This window comes from Meleagris gallopavo, chromosome 1, assembly GCF_000146605.3.
Source record: "Meleagris gallopavo isolate NT-WF06-2002-E0010 breed Aviagen turkey brand Nicholas breeding stock chromosome 1, Turkey_5.1, whole genome shotgun sequence".
NCBI lineage: Eukaryota > Metazoa > Chordata > Aves > Galliformes > Phasianidae > Meleagris > Meleagris gallopavo.
In genome coordinates, this window is record NC_015011.2 from 165,169,668 (window position 1) to 165,192,334 (window position 22,667).

The 22,667-nt window shown below is 39.3% G+C and overlaps 1 protein-coding gene across 1 annotated transcript; it reads right to left on the minus strand.

Moving 5' to 3' along the window:
* Window positions 1-1,604: 1,604 nt before the first annotated feature.
* On the minus strand, window positions 1,605-22,371 carry ELF1 (E74 like ETS transcription factor 1). Its single transcript, XM_010728879.3, has 5 exons — window positions 22,341-22,371; window positions 17,977-18,153; window positions 14,748-14,940; window positions 13,178-13,645; window positions 1,605-3,292 (listed from the first exon to the last, which is right to left on the minus strand). Exons 1-5 carry the CDS (start codon window positions 22,369-22,371, stop codon window positions 2,677-2,679), a joined length of 1,485 nt encoding a protein of 494 aa, XP_010727181.1. The 3' UTR covers window positions 1,605-2,676.
* Window positions 22,372-22,667: the final 296 nt, after the last annotated feature.

Consider the following 22,667-nt stretch of genomic DNA (forward strand, 5'->3'; position numbering starts at 1 on the left):
GCTAGAGAGGCAAGCACCCTTCCCGCCCCTTCCATAGAGTTGGAGGACCGTCGGGATAGAGCGGCGCACAAGTGGGAGAGCGCCGCGGTGCGCATGCGTGGGGCGGGCGCTGTGAGGGAGTTGGCTGCGCTGTAGCGGGTGGTGGTTCGTCGGGGTTTTCCTTCCAGTCCACCGCCTGAGCTAATAAAATCGGTTTTTCCTTTGTGTGACGTGAGGTTTCTGCCGACAAACCTGTAATTAACCTCGTGGTGTGTTTTTTCATGTATCTAACAAATAGACCAGCAAAACAACTCCCTCCCTTCTCCCCCAACTGCCATCGAATCGTTAAGGTTGGAAAAGACGACCAAGGTCGTCTCGTCAACCACCGACCCACTAATCCACCAGCCCCGCCGTGCCCGCTGATCACGTCCCGAACACCTCCGGGGATGTGACTGCACTGCCTCCCTGTGCAGCCTGTGCTGCTTGTGCCACTCACTGCCTCACCGTTCTGAGCTGCGATTTCTCCTAACAGCCTGAGCCTGTCACGTCAGTCAAGCCTTATCACCCCAGGTATCCTCACCTCAGGCTTCCCAGAATTACAAAAGGCTTTATACTGCAGAAAAACATCCCTATTTCTTAGCCTGATGAAAAGGCAAGCCTGCCTCTCCCAGTGATTTCGTCAGTCTGAAATAGAAAGTCCTCAGGATGAGAGCTGTGAGAGATGTACTTTACAGTGCTTACTCATGTTCCAGTAATGGTGCCAGCAGGGCCCAGCTGCAGGGAGAGCTGCCAGACAAACCTCCAGCAGTCAGCTGGCGTCAGCCACCAGTTTGGGTATGGCCGACCTTCCCGAAAATGGGATTACGTCTGCGGGTTTGCAGGTCAAAACATAACCACATGGAAGGCAGGGGAAAGAGCCGTACATTTAACTAAGCGAGGCTGCCAACCAGGGCAGCTATGGCTGAGAACTGCTTGTGAGGTAGTTTCAATTACCTCCATTCAACTAGACTAAGATCTCTCACCATTCAAGTCACCTCCACTGACAGAACATTAGGATTTAGTTTTTCTAGTACCAGTGTATTTAAAATTAACCCTATGAAACAATTGCTACATCTCCTACGTACATTTATAAAATATTTCCTTTAATTTTTACACCCTACTCATCTCACCATACTTATTTTTAATTCACCTACTGTTGAAATACACCTAGGTTTCAAGGACAATAGTTTGAGCCAACAGCCAATACACAAGACATTAGGCTCTCTGAGCTAAATGATATCCCAAAATTACAATGAAAATTTGGGGCTGTTTATTACATATTAGGAAGCGACAGAAAAGGAGGAGTTTAAGGCCACTTCTCAGACATAGCTCAGCTTTCATTCGAGCTCCAAAAGCACACAGCACTGCTGTTTCAAAGGACACCATGTCATCACATGCCCACAGCACAGAGGGTGTGTTCAAGTCTGTTCAAAGTGATTCATGAATTGCTCATTTGCTCATGTACCACCACAGATGCACGCTGATTAATCATGTTGTCCAATTTCTCAGTGTATTTTGGTTATACACATAACGATCTTCAAAACACTGTAATAATCCAAAAAACATTTCAGAATAAGTACAGAAAATAATGTTTTTCCATTTGATTTATTTTCATAATAAACCAATTAAAAATACAAAAGACAAGAACCAAAGGTTCAGAGGGCTCCATCATTTAAAAATTTGTCTTTAAATACAAATTCACTCTGTAATATGAATACATATAATATTAAACCTCTAAACATAATGATCTTATTTTCTTCTATCAAAAATTTGTATGGAAACAAATTAGCTGAAAAAACTTCCTTATTGAATGTACATTATTTACAATCAAAAAGAACTCTTAGCAGTATTAATCTCAGAATATCTGCATAAATTGTATATATTTTTTTCTCCCTCCCCCCTACAAAATAATTTGAAGTAGAAAGCAAGATTGTTAAGCTTCATAGTCACAAAATGGCATGAAACTTTTGCACCTGTAGTGATGCTGTTAGCTTCTGTAATTAAATATATTTATCTGATGTTTTCTTATAAAATATTGACATGGCATTGTCCATTACTGAAATAAATGTTTTGTGTACTCTCAACAGGAGTGTATATTCCGTTTTGCACACACAAGAGCTTGTGCTGCAAAAAAAAAAATGCAAGAGGAGATCTGGTTATCAACATGTAAAATGGATGTAATTCACTGGTATGAAAGATATTCATAAACATTCATACGCATGGAATGAAAACGTCCAATGAAAAGTAACTGTTGCTTCAAAAGCTAAATGATACATGTACAGATTAAACAGAAAAAGGTTATAATAATCTTATTGCAATGTAAATCAGCAACAGCCTGAAAACATACAGTAAGAAAGAAGTTTGGAACTTTGGCCAACAACCTCAAAATAACGTCTTCGTAACATAAAAAGCATGTTTCTTCATGCCTGTATTTTGAAACATTAAGTAATACGCAGTTTTATTTACGATAACATTTAGCAATTAACAGAAAATCAAAATCTGTTCTAAAGCATGAATTCTAACAATTAAATGCAGAAATTAAGTAGCTTTTTAACGTCTTGCTTCTGAATCAAATTATATATATATACAAAACTGAAAAGGTCCCATCACATTTATGAAAATAATCATCCACAGGGTCTTTTTTTTTTTTTTAACTTATTAATATGAACTAGGTTCCAATGGCTCATTTTCTTGCTTTGCTTGTATGTTAGATGGGAAATTATTTGAACTGGATACTACCATCACAAACGGCTGCTGCTGGAATCTCTGCTCTGACTGCTCAGGATCATCTAATTTGTCACCGTCATCTTCTTTTAGCACTCCTTGTACCCCAATCTGTTTAGCTTCTGTTGCTTTAATAACTGAAGTGATCACTGTGCCAGATGGATGAGCAACCACCTGTGAACTGCTGGGTGAAAAAGTTACCACTGGGGTGGTGGCAGTGAAGGATGGAGATGAAGCCACATTAACTGTTCCATTGCAAATTGTCTGCACGCTGCTGGTGAGAACCTGCTGAACTTGTGCTGGGCTCAGCACAATTGAGGAAGGAGGTGAAACTGGCTTCTGAGACTGTAGCATGACATTTTCTTTAAGAACTGTCATGGGCTGTGAAGTGGGAATGGCTTGTAAAATAAATTTTTGGGGCGTTGCTGCTGAGGCTGGATCTGTGCTGGCTATCACTGTAGTAAGAGGCACCGTCTGGAGTGTTACAGTATGCAGCTGCTGATTTCCAGGAGAAACAACCACTGGAACTTGGGTTGGAGTCTGTAAAGTCCTAGTAAGATTAGAAAAGATTACAGGGTCAGAACATGTCTGTGAGGAGTTTTTAAGAATACAGATTAACTGTTGAAAAATCACTCAACATCAAAAGCATTTCATTTATCTAAGGACTGCAAAAAGCAAACAGTCACCTCCCTAATACAAGAAAAAAATTGGATTTAACCCACCAACACAATTGCCAAAGTGAAGGTATCTTGTATGTATTATACAACCATAACTGAATTGAACAGCCTGCCTTTGAGACAGCTGATAGGTCATGAGAAAACTTGGAATCTGTATCCAGGATCTCTTTCTCAAGCATCAACAAACATCACATGCATGACTCAGTATACCTCTGCCATCAATTTCACATAATACCCAGTCCAAACTATCCATAAGTCAGCCCTCAGTTCTCCTAACATCTTTGTGTGTGTATACTGATATGCAGAATTATTTACACTGCAATGGTGATGCTAATCAGGATCTCCTCAGACTCCGAGGACACACAGCTCACTGCCTGCCAGACTCATGCACTCCTGCTTAAAGCAGCTGAACAAAATTTGCTTCCAAAATATACGTTTAAATTGGGAATCCTTCCATCAGTTTCAGGCTGACAGATCTGTGTGCCACATTACTTTCCGTATTTATGCTGAGAGCAAAGTTAGATGATGAACAGCAAAATCACTGATGTATACAAACACTTCAGTGGAAAATGATGATTCAGAGACATGGCTGAAACACACACACTTCAGTCATGCAACATACCTGGGTTTAAAAAATCCAAAAAATATCGAAAAGCCACAACATGCTCCCTGTGAAGCAAATAATTTCCAGAAGGGAGGGAATAAGGAAGCTAAGGGTATAATTGCTTTGAAATCCAACCACAACTTGTTCCAACCCACTATTCTGCCTTCAACAATTTTTTTTTTCTTTCTTTCTGCTTGTCCTGCAAAGTTCCAGCATTCCTGCTGCTCTTCAATGTTTTCTCCTGCACGTCTTCCTCCCTTTAGTCTTAAGTGCTCATCTGTCTTTTCTGGAACATACCTGACAGACTGAAAGCAAAAATAACCACCTCCTAGCTTATTTCTACCTCTGCTGAAATCACTTTGGATTGAAAAACACACTTTCAACATTTGTACTTTCAAGTCCATTAACAACACGCTATGCTGTAGATAAATGTCTACAAACATCACGGAATGTCCTCTTTTCTGTAGCCCTTCTGCCCATGTAGTGCCTGATTTTTTTTATTTTTATTTTTTTTTTTACAGCTCTATGAAATCCTTCTTTCCTGCATTTAGCCACTGACCTGTCAGATCAGGCTGAGCGTATTCAGTTTAAAACAATGTTCTAACTATCACAATTATAACCAAGAGCTCACCAGAACAGGCTGGACCTATGGGATGCTGAAACTACATGCTGCAGATAGCACTGCTTGAGATAGTACTGTTTGCTTTTCCAGCTGCACATGGAGCTGCACTTCCTCAGTGCAGCAGCAGAGGCAAGTGAAGGAACAGCTGCAGAGGACTTCCCAGGTCCCCCTCATCTCAGCCCTCTGGGAAAGGCTCCAAAGGGTGCTCCCAGCAAGAGCAGCTCCAGTAACCCAGCTGGTAACAGGCTCAATGCACTTCACTCTTCCCTTAGCATCCTGCTGCAGACCAGCCTCTCCCCACCTCCTGCGTGGCTTCGTAAATAAAAGAAATAAAATCTCTAAGTGTAGTTTTGTCTTCCTGAAAAAATGATGAGAAAGTTAGAAATAGCCAGGATTGCTGCTATAGCAAAATAAAAACAAATGTAGCCCACAAGGCTCATCACACAGACTACATATACAGGGCACAAAATTCAATGTTACTGACACTAGAGTGCAGAGAGGCAGTCAATAAGCCCGATCTTAAGCTCCTGTTTCGTACAATTGGAGACAAGCCAAAGAAGATGTTAATGAAAAGGGGCTGGCTAGGAGATGAAGCACCAATCAAAGTGATCATTTCTTTCTTTCCTATGTGGTTCCATGCAGCAAATGTATGCAACTGAGCTTAAAACACAAGGCTCAGAACCACATCATTAAGGTTCGCCATGTCTGCAGAGGGCCACAGTGCTAACTATTTTAATTAATTCCCCTGGAAGCATGACAGAAAAAAAAAAAAAGAATCAGAAACATCCATGTCAGAAGCAGTAACAGGAGGAGGGCACCCACTGGCTTCTTTAAACACTATGTAAACTACCAAAGTTATACAAGCTTGCAGCAAAATCAAAATGTCACATAAATAAAAATCCATCAAGGTCTAGAGGAAGCAGCAATGCAGGTGGAACTGTTAAGAACTGGCATTTGCCATCAGAAAAACACTGAAAGTATTTGACTAAGACCATGGATACCATACCAGCTTCTTAATCCATGATGCAACCTACGTGAGCCTGAAGAATTAAGTACTCTTACAGTCAAATCAGCAGTTACAACTTTGAAAAGCAGCAGCTGATGCTGGGAGCCTGTGCTGGTGTACCATGCAACTAGTACTTTGGAGCTACTTCCTTGTTCTTAAGCTGTTTTCTTTTGAAACAAAATAGTAGAAATAAAATAGTTGAAATATAGGAGTCCAACTGTTACATGGTTGCAAAGGATGACCTCAAAAACAGGGAACTGGATCTAACCAATGCTGGGGGTATTCTGCAAAGCACTAGGAACAACAGCTCTGAAATGACAGAAACAAAGCATTTTCTCAGCATACTGCAATTATTTTGGTATTGATGCTAAGCCATTCTTTTCTTTTCTCATGACACTGTGTGCCATTTCATGCCATACTGTGACTGATTATGCTTCATTTTCTCCAGTATAGATGTTATACACACACACCCTTATAAACATGTATATGCACATATTCACACTTACAAAATGCAAACCTGTTAGATGGAAATTACATGGATGAGTCTACAAGTAGAGGACTATGTAGCATAGTCACTTACCATAAGGATAGCCAAGCTACTTATGAATTTCACTATCAAGTCCCTAACATCCTCCATATTCTAAGGTGTAAGAGTAGTAGGTCATTACTGTAGAAGTTCCTGCTGTGGTTACAAAAAGAACAGCAGCACTGCAACAGTGATGAAAATGAGATGCTGCCATAAAACAGCCTGGTTACTACTGAGAAAAAAAAAAATGACAAAAATTCTGAAGTCATTTTAGCCTGGCTGAAAATGACAATCTACCTCTTGGTTCATTTGGTACTGTTAACAGTCTAGAGCTGTGCAAGATCACATTAGATTATCAAGGGCTGAATAGTGAAAAAAGCAAACACTAAATGACAAGAAGGAAAAACAAGTTCATTCATGGTAATTTATGAAAAAAAAATATGAAATGGAGAAAGAAAGAAGACAAAACTGAAGTTACAAGCTAAACAAAGTATTTCACAGTACAACAAAAAAATGAAACAAGGCAACAATAAGAAACGCCCAGAAGAAAGAAGTAAGAGAAGAATTCTGTTCCTAGCATACATATTACTCAACGTATGGATGGATATAGGGGAAACGATGGCCTTGAGATAATGAGATAAATGGGCCAATTTCCAGGGACTTTCCTCATTTGTTCAACTCACTGGTTACAAACAACTCATTCAATCAGCCTAGGAAGAAGAGGGAGGCAAAGGGGTGCGGTGTGCTTGTTAGAACCACTTCAAGTGCCTGAGCCAAGAGGCCATCTCTTCCATGTGAACATAGGAAATCTTGGCCAAGTCAACTCAGGAGCACTACCTTCACTGCAAACCCTTCTGCAGCTGCACTCGGTTATACGATACTCAAAGAGCCTTATAAATACCTCATCCCAAAGCATCACAGACGTAGCCACTGGCCTTCTTCCAGTGCCATGCAGATAGGAGCTGCTCACCAATCAAGGTACAGAAGTCCATGAGAGGTAGTAAGGTACCTGATGTCTTAATGCAAAATCTTTACAGAGCCTTCTCCTGAAGGAGGGCAGAGCTTGCCTGTTCTTGCCTAGCTCTTTGTCTGGACAAGGCAATCTGTTACATCATGAGGGCAGAGGACCTACCCCAACTGAATTAAAATTCAGAAATGTTCCACTACCAGAAACTTGTATCAACTCCACCTCTTTTGACAGTGCCAAATACATGTAGAAAAAGCTCCTGCAGACAGCTTCTCACTGTGCTGAAACAAAATTAGTCTAGGTGACCTTTTAAGTCCCATCTGATATAAGCAGCCTTCTCCCTTCTACCACAGAAATCGTAACAGAAATTTTATTAAGTCTTCTCAGCTGCAGGAAATTCAAATCAAAATAGAAAGCAATAACCAAAGTCTTTGCCATGTTGACTCTATTATAAAAACATTCTGACAAATGCACTCTAAAGTATGAGTATAGACACTCAATCCAACTGCAAATAGAGGCAAAGCATGTGCAGTGACCTTGGTTAAACAAAGAAAGGCCTCCCACACAATTCCAGGAGATGTTTTCAGTTATCATATCCCTTTTCTCATGTTTCCCATCAAACACCAGACCTCTAGCAAACTTTTTACCCAGACTTGACACTTGTGATGGTTTTGATTCTGCGTACCTCTAAGAACTGCAAAAGATTGGTGGGCTATAACAGTAGCTGACATGCAGATTTGAATTGCATTCTTATTTGGGGAAGAGGATTGATTGCAGGAGTGCAGACAGTGAAGACAAAATCTCAGCAAGGTGTTGCCAGACTGCCTCTCTGTGCCTCTATGGTTAGCTCAAGCACACTGAATAAAGACAGGATGCAAAGTACTATTAGAGAACCTAACAGTGACATTCACTGCACAATTTATACAAGTTAACATCTATAGATGACACAAGATAACAAAAACATTTTGTTTAATTAGCAGCCATAATTGCATTTGCTGTGTTCAAAAGTTCATGCTAGACAATCTGTGTATTTTATCAGCATCAGCTTAGCTGCAAGTCAGATCAACAATAGTTTACATCATAGCCTGGACACAGAAACAGACTATGGAACAATAGCACCAAGCATGTGTTTGCTTGGCATAGACATGACTTTCAAAGGTAATTCCCTCTGCTTATCGGGACAATCCACCGTGTTGGCATATTGATGGCTTCATCACTGTTCTTACACAGCATGCTCACAGCCAGAAAAAACACAATTCACCTTCAGCTACTTTCTCCTCTTCTTGAATGAGGATCTTGCCACTGTGATCCACACTTGTGTCACCTTCAGGATGAATTACTGCAACATTTTCTACCCCAAAGGTTGCCAAAAGATCAAGATGAAAGCTGTGGCTGATTCATCGTGTAGCAGTTCTCCAATTTAGAAGTGAACACACAGAGTTTATCCACTGATCCTCTGTGGTCTGTATTAGCTTTTCAAGTTACAGAACAGAGTCAGGATACTGGTCTTCTAACATGGCCTGTCCAAGCTATCACAAAGACAACTTGAAAATACAAAAAAAAAAACCAATAAACTGAATTTTGATAGAAACATTGTGTTTAGAACCTGGATTGGGTCATGCATTGAACAGAAGCTCTCTGCAGCCAGCTAATTGGAAGTTCCTTGCTACACAGAGCTGCCAGCTAGAAAATTCAGCTATGTCCCATGCGGTCATTATGGAAAAGTGACACAGCATTTTAAATTACTACAAATTCACAATCTCATCCTCTCTGAACTGTCAGCAATGAAACAAATTCTCTTCACTACATAGAAGACACCCCATCTTAAATCACTGCTATGCTAGATTAAAGGTACATGGAAATGTGTATCTATTTACAGCCATAGTCATATAAAAGTGCAATTCAACGGCTCAAACCCAGTGCCTTATAGCCCTCATGATGTCCTAGACTATGCAGACAAGGTAAGGACTCAGTCTTTCAGGAGACATATAGTTTTTGGAGTAGCAGCAGGAATGCTCTTTACACTCAGAACAACCCTATGAACATGTAGTTGAATCCCAAGCCTGCTTTAGTGCCACTAAATTCCAAGCTAAAACAGAATTCCTCCAATAACACATCCCTGCAAAACAAATAACCTGTGCGAGTTACTCAGTTTAAACAGAGCAATTCTACAAGCACAACATTCAAAGAGCCTTTCTTTTGCCTTCAAAAGCCAGGTCACTGGAAAAGTTTGGAAGCAGAATACTCATCCAGAGAGGCATTTTATTTTTCGTCTTATCACTGGAAACGTGTGGTGCCAAACTCAGTTGCTAGGGACACAACTGGAAACTTCTGTAACTGCACTTGCATCCACCAAGAAAAGCAGAAGAGCTGCAAGTCTGTAATGTTAAATATTCTTATCTGAGATACTCAATGTCCATCCTGTCCATCAGTGAAACCTGGTTTGCAAAACCTGACCCTGCTCCTGCCCTATCTTCCAAGCCTCGGGTTAGCACTACATCGTAGCCTTTCTGTGCTCAAATTACACAGAACTCCACAAGAGCTCTGAGCAGCTGTAAACAAAGGCACTGCCTATATCCTGCAAAGAACCTGCTTGCTTTCATTGGCATTCCAATTTCTTTCAGAAAAACACAGCAGCCTTGGGGACCGCCTGCCCTGCTCTGCCAGAGGGATGAGGACACAAATCCTGCACAGCATTCTTCAAACATAATTCTTTTAGCAAGTCCCTTAGCAGAGAAGATGCACGTTCAGACTTCTTCTCTGAAGGGTATGGTTACTTGTTAAGAAGCCAATTGTTTTAACCTCAAAAGCCCTCAATATATTCTCTACAGTATGTGGTTAATCATAAATTTTGTTTCCCCACTCAACATGACAGAAGCAAATTGCTGCAGAGGGAAGAACATTCATTAAAATGAAGGAAAGAACGTTCATATGAATAAAACTCTGGAGGCTACATTACGGGAGACAAATTATATGGGCCCAAGATGTTTGAGTCTCATGGCACAGCCTGACCACTAACCAGGAAAAGCTCCTGGGGAACATTCCCAAGCTCTCCTGTTCTCCCAAATTACCTCATCTATCCATGCACCTCACTCTCCAAAAAGCACATAGCAATGGCTGCTGCTATTGCTCCTCCAGTTTCCTTATAAAATGACAGTAAGGTGACTCCAAGCACTTCCCTATAAGCAGTAAGCATACATCACAACGTTTGTCTGCCCCTCTTTTTACAATGGTGCTCACTTGTGCTGTGCATTTTTAAATCAAGCAGACCCATCATCCTGCCCCTCATGGTTGGTCCACTGAAGCTCTTCAGAACATGTACACAAACACATTCAACTGCCAGAGGTTTACGGTTGCTTGCAACCAAACTAAGATAGTTACCCTGTTTTAACTTTACAATAAAACAAAACCTAACATATCAGCTCCTAAATTTTTTAATATGCCTTTCCATCTGGCCAAATGATTTTTAAGTTTGCAGTTTGAAACTGAACAAAAATATAAGTCTGGAACTGAGAAAAAATTTAAGTTACAGACTGCATTTTTGGAGCCTGGGCTTATCAGCACCTTGGTCTATCCTGGCTAAAAGTATGGACAAAAACACTTTTATTTTTCAGTCTCACTGCTCAAACACCTTTGCATGTTTGCATCCTTGCATTCCTAATGAACAATATAACATTCAGTAATTTAACTGCACTGGAAAGATTCAGTCAATGGGTCTCGTCTCTTCTCCCCCCCCAACCCCTTTCACCTGAAACACTGCCATCATGGCTAGGAAACACACAACTGAAGGACTTATGGAAAAAAGTTATCAACACAGCAGAAGCACAAATGAAGTGGTACAAAACCCTAAGGATTCCACAGCTTTTATTTCATTCAAACTTCACACATGCATCATCTACTACTTTCCCCCATGGCCTTTTGCTTACTGCCCAAAAACTCATTGTGAAGTGCTACAATGCAACAGATTGCAATCACACCATTCTGCAGCTTTCCAAATCTTAAGACCGCTTGCCTGCCTATCTAACTGAGTCTAAAGGTCTTCATTCTGCTTATTGCTATCATTTTTCTAGCTGTCTATGTAACTACATAAATAGATCTATGTATCTACATAATGGTCCATCCAGTTGGAATTGTTTTTGATGGATAATCTAATGTAGATGTAGCCCAGAGTTGTTTAACTCTGTAAATTGCCACACTCTCTGCCCTACTGATGTTTAATAGCAATTTTCTCCCAACTTAAGTGGTACTGCATAGCTTCAGTAATGCCTGTACTCATCTCCTTTCACTACTAGTTACCTACCTACATTTCTACAATTCTCAGGTAATTAAATCCTTCATCAGCCTTGAAATCACAGGCTTGTGCAGCTTCATTCCTAGGCTTTAAAATTTAAGTGCACACATCCCACTGACACAGATTTTTGTTTTCCCAAAGGAATTTCAAAACTTTTTTTTTGTCAAATTCTTCATAATTAGAGAGTAACTTCCACTTAACCGTCTGATCACACACAACCTTTCCTTTCTTAGGCTAATTTTAGTTGATTAGAATTATAAGCAAAACAATTTGATTTCTGCAGTAAAAGATAAATGAAAACAGATACTGCTTACTTAAAAATGACAACTCCTTCCAGTCCATTTTACAGCACTTATCAGTAATTACATTGCTCAATGTATTTATTCCCTTATAACCTTTATGAAGGAATGAATTTCACTTTTCAGTGTGATTTTTTCACTCTGCAACATGAATGAAAACCATTTCCTAATTTTCAAGGAAAAAAACACCAATTCAAACTAGAATGACCAGGGATCTTTTTTAACCTCAAAGAAAGAAGAGCATTTATTATACAGATATTTCTTGATTGAAGCGAAGTCTTCTGTTGTCATCTCCTCCACATAAATGGAAACTCTTCAGTTTCAACTACTTGGTTATCTCCTAAAACATTTTTTATCAGTTTTATCAGCCACTGCAGGCTGATCTAGGCAGCTTCAGCTCTTGTAGCTCAAAAACCTAGCTTGTACACTATTCTACATTTTCCTGAATCGATCTTCCTTTCATTTACAAATACAGTTTTAATAATTGACTGACTTTTACCGTCTCTAATAGCAGAGATGAGAGAGCTAGAGGTATTCTTTTGAAGCTAAACAATAATTTGATCTCATTAACATCATTAGTTATTTCCATCTGACAACATTCTATGGTTAACCCCAGATACTCACAGATCTACCGGTGTCTCTGGATGCAATTTTCAAAGGAAATAACACAGGAAGGGAGCAGGAAAAAACATTATTGACTTTTTGGAGTATAAAATGATAACCATTCAAACAGCGACTGTAACAACACAAATCTCAAGGGGAAAAAAACAACAACAAACAACAACAACTAATGTGTATAATTCATTAAGAATGTGCAGCTCCTGAATTATGTCCTGAGGCTTCTGTGAAACAACGGAGGTCAAGAATTACGATATGCAATTTCAACGTGAAGGGAAGAAGAACAAACTCTTTTAGCAGAAATCAAATGCTGAAGTACATAATTGAGCATCCCCTTTTAATTGGGGACAATAGATAAGATGAAAGAGATGACAAAATTTATAATAAAAAGAATTAAGAAGCAAGAAGGCAAATCTTTTTCACGGGTTCTTCTAATCATACCACACGTAATTCAAAAGCAAAGACACCAAACAGTGAAAAACCAAAGCCATGAAAATACTATCTCTGCTGCTAGGCAGAACCAACAATAGTAATTTTTAAATAGAAGTTGTATATTCTTCCTTTTTAAGGGATTTGCACCAGGCCTAACCTGGAGAAAATAAGTGCTTCCCTCAGCCAATGACAGAGCTTAGGAGTGCAGACATTCAAGAGTGCTATAGAAACTCCCAATTAATTCCCAGGGTCACCTGCACAGCATCCCTTTCACTGAAATCCAGCCAGGACAGGAGCAAGTTTTTTGAACTACAATAAAGAATGTAATCTACCTATTCACCACCCAATGAATATATTATTATTCATACATTAATTTCCTTTACATTTTCTTACCTTATATTCTGAACTGAGGGACTTAACGTTTCATCTGGAACGTTACTGGTTACAGCTGCGTGTCCTTCTGTGAGGGTATGCAATGGCTGCATTACGTGAACTGTCCGAAAAAGCTGAGTGGGATGTACTGGCTGCGTAGACTGCATTGTCCTCAAAACTTCTGAAGTCAAGCCAGGTGTCTGCTGCTGTACGACTTCTACGTGCTCCTTAAGCTTAGCAGGCTTTGAATTTCCTGTTTTTAGAACTGTGGTGGATCCTCCCTTTGTTCCTGTGTTTGCAGACGCTCTAGATCTGCTCGACTGGTTTCTACTGGCCACAGGAGTTGAGAGCAAACTTGAATCTGATGATTCAGTGCTAGGACTTGCATCTTCATCATCTATATAGACGAGATCTTTTGGCATTTCCTTAAACTGATACACTAGGCGCTGACCTTCTACTTTAGCCAGTATTCCTCTTTGGTAATAATATCTGTTTAAAGCATACATACATCAAGTTACAGAGTGTTTTCTGATTAAAAAAAGAGCAAGCTGAAAAAGAAAAACCCATACCAACAAAAGAACAGTAAATAAGACCAGCATTAGCAAGAAAAAGAGGCTTAAAATAATATTTTACATGCCTCATTTCTTGATTGTGAAAGAGTGGCCAAATAAGTAGCACATTTTTAACTCAAAGAACTCTTTAATGGTATGTCTTATAGCCTTTTAATTTCAACCTCAGGTCACACTGAACAGCAAGAAGAACTCTGTGACTTAGCAATGCTGCTATAAACTAACACTCCTTAAGAGTCATGCAAAATTTCCAGGTCTCCTCAAGACATTCAGTCCTTTTGGTTGTCTTAATTATGCTCACTTCTCAGTAAGCGTGTACAGATGCTCCAGCTACAAGGAAGGACAGGGAGCATGACAGGAGAACTCTATTCCTGTTATATTTACAAATACATAAAATCAGACATATTGAGGTGAGAGGTGAAAGGAAATGAAAGAAATGCACAGCTGCTGAGCTAGACAATGATCAATCAGCAAGTAAGACTGAAGCTTGCATCACTCACACTCACAGGATTACACTTATTTAGCACAGTCTTTTTTGTATGTGGAATAAACCCCCATTGAAAAAGATGTTTTAAAACTGTACACACGAGTTCATAGAATCGCATGCAGATCTTAATTCTAAAACTGTATTTTCCACTAAGAACTCGATTGTTTGCTATGGGAACAAATAACTTCTTAAATTCTGCTATAGATAAATTCAGGACTTCTTGGAGGAAAGAGAGTCAAACTTTACAGAAAAGCCTTGCCACTTTTGGAATCTCCTATCTCTGGTTTTGGGGGTGACTGTGAGATACGGGTTTGGTGGCACCACTGAAAACATGCAAGCTGAAACTGAAGGTGATTGATTTGGGGTTTAGGTTAGCAAGGGTTACTTTTAGTTAGCTGATTTATTTTGCTGAAATAAGTCCTTTATTTACCAAGCTAACAGAACTCTTTACAGTTGTTACACAAATTAGATGAGGCATTTAATGCATGCAAACACCATGGCAACAAAGACAGTCTATTATTAAAAATGCACATACCTGAGAGCTCTACCCATTGTTTCATAATTCATGTCAGGTTTGTTTTTGTGTTTTCCCCACAATCTAGACACGGCCTTGGAATCTACAAGTTTGAAGATGCCCTTCTCTCTTTGAGTCCATTTGATATACTTAGGACACGTAGCTTTGTCCTGAAGCAGTGCTAGTAAAAACTCCCAGAGATAAATTGTGTTTCCTAAAATAGGAATATTTCAGGGGGGAAAAAAAAAAAAGTTAGTTGACAATATTTTATTCTCAATGTAAACCTGAAAATTACTAAGTTGGTATCTTTATGAACACTCTACAAAATAACGTTAGGATTAGGAAATAGTGATAGAGAGGCATGGGAAGGGATTCTTGTTAGTTATTTTAATTGGGGTGCCCAGTCTAGTCGTGGTCTTTAACCAACAGATTGAGCATTAAACTACAAACATCCCAGCCATCAAGATCAGACAGCATTCTCTTCCCATTCACACGCTTCCTTCATGCCTAACCCAGCCACAGAAGCAGGACTTCAATTGAACAAGAGCATGTTCAGGTCCATCCTCTGAAGCAACTGGAAATGAAGCAAAAAATCCTTGCTTTAACCACTAGATTTTTTTTTTGGGGGGGGGAGGAAGAGGGAGATACTCAGAGATATAATGCCAAGGGAAGCAAAACTCAGAGATAAAGTTCAGAAAACATCTCTTTTTCCCAAACTCAATGACTTGCTGGTAGACAACATTCAAACTCTACTTTATGTAGAAGCAGATATGACCACACCTACATATGGACATCCAACATGCCTGCTTGCTATTTTCCACACATTATAATCACAGATTGTGAAAAAATTACCACAGAATCTGTGTTCTGAAAACGCATTTAAGGAGTCTAAGCTGGAGATCTTTTTGCCTGCTTTTTCTAAGGCTATTCATGTTCCTTCAGTTACAGCTGCAGAAAAGCTTTTTAGTGAGACACTGTCAGCCTGATGAATGAGGAAAACCTCTTGTGTGAAATTATCTCCTCACACAAGTAGCCATGTAATAACGCAGAAAGGTCAGCATATGCAGATTCCTGCAGCTTCACCAAAAAAAAAAAATGATGCCCAATGAATGAGAACATAACAGGATCTCTTGGATTCAGCTTCATTCTGCTGTCTTCTCAACTTCCATGGCCACCAGTCTGGACTTTTTGTTAACTAGAGGAGGTATCTTATGAATTCTTAAGACTCTGAAACTACTCTGTTGTAATTTCTACAAATACATTATTGACAATAGCAACATTCTGGGTTGGTCAGCTCTAGAGATGAACCAACATGTTTGACTGAAATTTTGGTGATAAACCCAGCAACCCCCCATTATAAGGTACTTGCAAATATTCAGCAATGTCATCAGTCAGCCATGACAATACAAAACCTTAACCCTGCTTCAGAAGGTAGAAACCTGAAAAGTGAGTATCTCTGGAGAAAATCCACTGGCTTTGCTACAAATCTCTTCCAGCCTAGTGGAAAATGTCAGCCTGTTTGCCTCCAGACACCTGAAGGCAAAGGTTAAGATTGTTTAAGCAAGAAACCGTGTCAGTCAGGAATGACAGCATTCCCAGCCAATTACCACTAATCCAGGGTGCTTTTGTTGTAGTCTAGACTAAAAAACTTAGCATTATCATGGCAGTCTGAAAATCTGTCACTGTTTAGCCACTGAAAAATTGCTATGATGAGGACTGTCTGTGAAAGCACTGTCTGTTTTACTCACAGGCAGGATTTCTAACCTCCTGTGAGTTACAGCAGAAAAATGCAGAGAAAACTCACTATTTGCTCCACGCACTGCATTAAATAATTAAATGGAGAAGTCAGTATTTTAACATACATGCTCTCCTAAGGGGGAACAGTGCAGATACTGAGAGATGAGCAACTCTCAGGATTTTCTAGTTGCTTCTGTGCCATGGCCACATATATTACCACCTCTTCTGCTTTGATTCTATGTTCCTCAAAAATACTAAACAAGTGCTTGTATGGTAGTTTTTTTCATAACAGTGGCTTCAGGCAACACACTCGTAATTCCTTCTGAGTTAGCACTTTTGTAAGTAGGGACAAATGTGAAATATTATAGTACATCCTTGTTACCATCAACAGAAAGTTAGATGCTTCTGCCTTTTAACTTTGAGGATGGATAACTGCTTTGATATTTCCCATTATTTCATTTGAGTACTGCTGTGAGGTTACTCTGATGCTTTTCTTTAATTTAAAAATCAGGTCTTAATTAAAAACAAACAAACAAACAAACCACAACAGTGCATCAAAACTGCCAGGAATAGCTTTTAAAATATTTTTTACTTGCAAACAGATCTTTTTTTTCCTGTTACGATTGAAAAATTTTATTCAAAAGAAAACACATTATTTGGTCAAATGTAGTAATTTTTTAAATTTCAAGAGAGACTAACACCTCCCTGGTTTTGCAGAGTTTGTCTCCTGGTGAGTACTGCAAAATAGGAGAGCAGTTCAGGTGATAAAAGCACACGTGGTGGCACTTGAGGTGACACAGAAGAGCTTCCCCTGTGCACAGGAGTTGGTGGCAGGCAGTGCGTCAGGCTGCAATTCATAAACCAGCCAGGTTCCAGTGTGGGCATTGGATCAACAGTGAAGCAAGTTGACAAAACTGACAGGCACTGCTAAACAGTTCACAAAAGGGGAAATATTTATTGTATCAGTAATGTGGCCTCTTTTCTTTCTTTTTTATTCTTTCCCCATTTTAACCATGAAAGGAATGAAAGAAGTACTGAAAACCTAAGTACTCTGCCCAAGCCTTCAAGCTAACTTCCCTCAAATTTAAGGCACTGGTACTTCCCACTGGCAGCTGGCAGCCTCGATCATCTCCCTGTGCAGAATTAGACACATGCAGATGGAAAATGTTTTCAAAGATCATCTGTCAAAACAATCGCATCCCAAGAAAGCTTAATACAATGCAAAGCGCTCCCCAAGACTTCTACAGAAACACAGCAGCCTCTGTGGGGGCTTGAGGATTTTCCAAGAGCCCTTGCAACTGAAATGACAAATGCATCCTTCATCCCAGGAACTGGGTAATTCACAAAGAAGTTTCTAATTTTTTTACATAATTTTTACATAATTAATGATGAAATCTTAACTACCTTTGAGTACAAGATCTGTTGCTCTATCACTGCGAACTCTTCTCTTTTTATGTGTCAATCAGAAGCAATATTCTTTTTTAAAAACTTCAGTGACAACTATTTGACTTACCCTTTCCATCTTTGTTTTTCTTTTTCACAGATATGTTTGGAGTTGTGGTAGGGGACTCAGGACGAGAGGGTTTTGGCTTCTTCCCTGAAATAAACCACCAGTAAATGAACTTCAGTTTAGAAAAAACTGGATATAAGTAAAAAAAGAACAAGGATCTAAAAAAGAATGATATTTTTTCTTAATTCAGAGAAATTTCAATTCTTATTCATTTAAGATTTTTGTTCTATTCTGAGCCTTTTCCATTCCTACAAGAAGATTGACACCCCTATGATATTAGTGTAAAGATTAGTAAAGATTTTTTCTAGTAAAGATTTTTCAAAGCTCATCTGCCTTGGAAATCTCTGTAACTTTTTAGATACTCTTAACAGCACTTAATACAGGAGAGATAAGAAGAACAGGCCATTAACTGTGAACAGAAGAGTTTCGATGGAAAAGGCTCAATAAAATACAGAGCACTATCTTGTTCAGTCATCACCAAAATGGAATTTTCAGGGATAAAACAAGGTTGTCTTCTTATTTAATTGTCTGGAAGTCCCCACTGATAGCAGCAAACTGTGCTGTCACATAAAGAAAATATTTTTCAGTTCTGTTTTATCTTATATCTTTCCCAGTGCTGGAAAGAAAGTCAGTTGTTTTTCTAAGACTGGGAGAACCATTAACAAAACACCATTTTTTTGAAGTCATAAACATGGTTGCTCTGTCTGGTGAGGAAGACTCAAAGAAAGAAGTTAACTACAAGTGATGACAAGAGTGAAGAGCATTCACTTGAAAATGTTGAAGAAACAACTAACCATAAGTGAAATAAAAAAAATTAAGTTGTACTGAATTCTTTTTCAATATCAAATCTTGAACCTATTCCTTTATTAGCTCTCACTCAATATCAGCTTTACCAATGCTGTAATTAATCAGGAATCTTCAAAACATACTTATGAAAAAAAAAAAATTCCTCTTATTAGGTTTTGCAATGACCCTTTTGTACTAAACTTGTCCTGAAAGCAATGCCTCCTACTTCATTATGTTGGCCCATGATGTCAGAGGTGGACATCGATGGGTGCCTCGTACCTGGAGACATTCAAGGTCAGGCTGGATGAAGCTCTAACAACTTGATCTAGCTGTAGGTGTTCCTGTTCGTTGCAGGGGAGCTGGACTGGACAACTTTTTAAGGGTTCCTTTTCCTCCTTTCCCCTTTCCCAAGGCATGGGGGTCTCCACTCCCCATTAGTCTTAAAACCGGGTTGAACCAGCCTGTAAACTGTTGACACCAACTCAGAAGATGCTATGATGGTACATGGCAACAGAGGCTGAACCTTCCTGACAATATTCCATTACATGCTGTTGCTGTGTGACAGATGGGAGATGCAATCTGACAGAATGGCATCTGACACAGAAGCGTGTATGAAGCAGAAGTGTATCACTGAACTCCTTCATTTAGAAAAAATGGTACCCATTGACATTCATCAACACTTGCTGAACATTTATGGAGACCAAACAGTGGATGTGAGCACAGTGAGACAGTGGGTGGTGCATTTCAGCAGTGGCAACAGTGATGTGGAAGACAAACCACGTTCCAGACAGCCATGCAGATTTTTACAAGCATGTTATGCAGGCTCTTGTTCATTGCTGGCAAAAATGCAGAGCTAACATTGGTGATTGTGTTGAAGAAGTGTTTTGTAGCTGAGAGTTTGCTCTATCAAATAGTGCTATGGTGCTCTTTGTATCTGCTATAGTTTTCATAGAAAGAAATAGGAGGCATTACTTTCAGAGTGGCCTATGCATATTATCAATACCTAAGTTTTTCATGTACTGCCTCTGCTCTTTTGAGAGGCAGAACTGACCAAGCAGACAGGACTGAGGGAAATATACTTCTAATCCAAGTAACCTGCTCTCATAAATAAAGATATAAAGAAAAGTATTTTTCTTTTTCTCTCTTTATTGCATTTCCAAAGGCATTTAAGTTCAACTGAAGCAAGACAAATAGGTCTGTGCAATGCCATTCCTCTTTCAGTTTTATTTTTAGAGGTTTTCTTAGTACAAGAGACAAAACTGCAGAATAATCACAGAATCAAAGAATATGGGTTAGGGAGCTTCACCGGCTCTGAACAAGAATGTCAAGGTCAGCCTGGACTGATTCATTATAGACCTTCAGATATCCATTAAGAAGTCATTAGAAAGCTTGGTTTGAGCACTTTCGCCTTTCAACACTGGCAGTCTTGATAAGTCCCCTTTGCACTTTCAATTTTCTCTCTCTCTCCTTTTTCTTTTCTTTTTTTCCCCCCACACAGGAACAAGAAGGATCGCTAGCTGAGAGCTGCGGAAAGGACTGAGGAAAGACTAGTAATGCATGAAGTCCTCTCATTTAATTGCTTTCATTCACAGAGGATTCACGACTGAGGATGGGACAGAAAGCTCAGCCATCTCCTTGGCCATTAATGTCTTCCTTGATTTGAATGAAGATGGAAGGAAAGAAATCCTACAACACTGGCTTTCAAGGGACTGTACGACAAAACATTAGGAATCTCTGGAGCAAGTTTCTAGCAGTTTTATACCACTAACCATCATTGGTTGCAAAAAAAAAAAAAAATCTTTATTTTCTTCTTCTGTAAAACATTTAGACAGAGCCACACTTCTATAGGTCAGCTACTATTGCGCAAGAAGTTCCACGTGGTAACTATGGATAAAGGCTTTTCTCTCCTTAGAGTTGCTTTATGGGATAACTGTTCAGTGCTCATACTGTTCCTCCTCTTGTACATGCATATTAAGGAATAATATTAATTCTACTCTCCATAATTAAGGAGTAGAGATTGTTATTTGGATGTAGCTAATTACCAACATCCAAGTAAGATGAGGTCTTAAAAGCAAAAGAAGTAGATTAGGTCTCATGACTCAACTACTGCAGGTCAACTTCAGGAAATTCAAGTACTGATGCACATACAATTCATGCACTTTCGATAACAGATAACCTAGCCTACTAAACATAAATACAACTGCTGCAGCTATTCTAGGTTCTCTTACCTCAAAACTGGACTACTTCAAGGCATCCTATCTGGACAATCCTCTACCACAAAGCTACCCCAAATTGGAAATCAGTGAAGAATTGTGAAACTTGTTTACAGAGGTATTGATCATACGACTCTAAAACTGGGCTAGAAATGAATGAAGATAGGTTTAGACTACACTGTGAGCTATAACCTCCAGACACTGATACCAACAAAAGAACAGTCAGGAGAGACACAAGAAATCTTTATTTAAAAGAAACTATTCACTGAAAGTATATTAAACATTAGCACATTTCCTCCTCTGGTCCAATAGAGCATGAATTTGTTACCTTTCAGAGTACGTTACTACATTCCTTTTTAGGAGAGAATTTTATAACGAGGAAGGATGAAGAATGTGCAAGAGGCTAAGACTCATGAGGAGCTACTGTAATTTTGTACTAATTGCTTGTATGATTGGTTTTTTTTTTTCCACTTTTCTATTTTTGAGGTTGTAAAAACACTTCAGCTCAGAAATTCTTGCTACAAATTAATTAGATATTAATAAAATGAGATGCAGCATTGAGGCTGGCATGGAAAGTGATTAAAATCATCCTATCACTTCTGGAGAACATTTTCTTGTAGCAGCTCTTCTCAGCAGCACCATCCCAACTCAGTTAGCTGGCAATGCTCTGTGCAATGCAACCCTACAAATATAGCTATTAGGTTACATGTGCTGCAACTCTGTAAATAGATCGTGGCTACAACACACGTGGCAGAATGACCATAGTCCTTCACACTGCCACAAAACTGACTACACTACAGCAAACAGATTGCCCTTATAAAAAACAGAACAAAAAATATAAACCCTGCATGTCATCCTGAGATGCACTACAAAATGAGTAACGTTTTACAGTAATGCTTGTAGGTCAATGCCTTATAAATCCCTGCACACTTTAAAATAACATTTCAGCAATGCTCAGATCAGACCATCTACCTCAATTTCACTGAACACTGGTAGTTAATGAAACTTTAAGCTGGTGCATCTTTTCTAGCTTTTCTTCTATCTGATGTAATGATCAAAGCCAATCACATTCACTGTGGAGCAACTGACTTTTTAGCCTACGGTTAGAAAGGAGGAAGGAGTGGGAGTAAGTAGAAGTACAACACTAACAGGGTATGAAAGCGTCAAGCCAAAGAGGTTAAATGTTGGGCAGATTGAGGCTCTTCGTTTTGACCTACATAGCAGCCAACATTAAGAAACAAAAAAATCAAACCAGCTAAAGTCCCCTTGCAGTTGGTTATGTTGCAGCACGGTAGTTTCCCCAGCAGCACTCTTGGGCAGCTGCTGGTAAGACTCCTCTCCACAGAAGTTTCAGTTCAGCTTTCTTACGACAACCAGAGAGCTCCTGACCAACACCCATCTCTACCAGACCTTGTGACACACAAGGGGCTAAGGAAGCTCCCACAGCATTTCCAGAGGTCTGTACGTTGCTCTTTACAGATAACTACCCCCAACATTCAGAAGTATGATGGCATTAACAACAAAATGCACTCTCTTGCATCAGAAGTATAACTGGATAAGCAGCAAAAGCCCTCTTCTGGATGACTTATTTTCCCCATAGGGGAACATGTCAAAATCCTACGTCCTAAAGCTCTGATTCAGACCTATGGTTTAGTTCCAGAAATATAACTCTTCCATTTCTTTTTTTTTTTTTTC

What these genes read in the sequence shown, in the direction of transcription:
- ELF1 (XM_010728879.3), bottom strand. Translation starts at nt 22,371, where the DNA reads ATGGGTGTTGGTCAGGAGCTCTCTGGTTGTC. An exon ending in GAAAAACAAAGATGGAAAGG is followed by an intron (nt 14,941 to 17,976) that starts GTAAGTCAAATA and finishes TTCCTATTTTAG; the next exon opens with GAAACACAATTTATCTCTGG. An exon ending in CCCTCAGTTCAGAATATAAG is followed by an intron (nt 3,293 to 13,177) that starts GTAAGAAAATGT and finishes TAATCTTACTAG; the next exon opens with GACTTTACAGACTCCAACCC.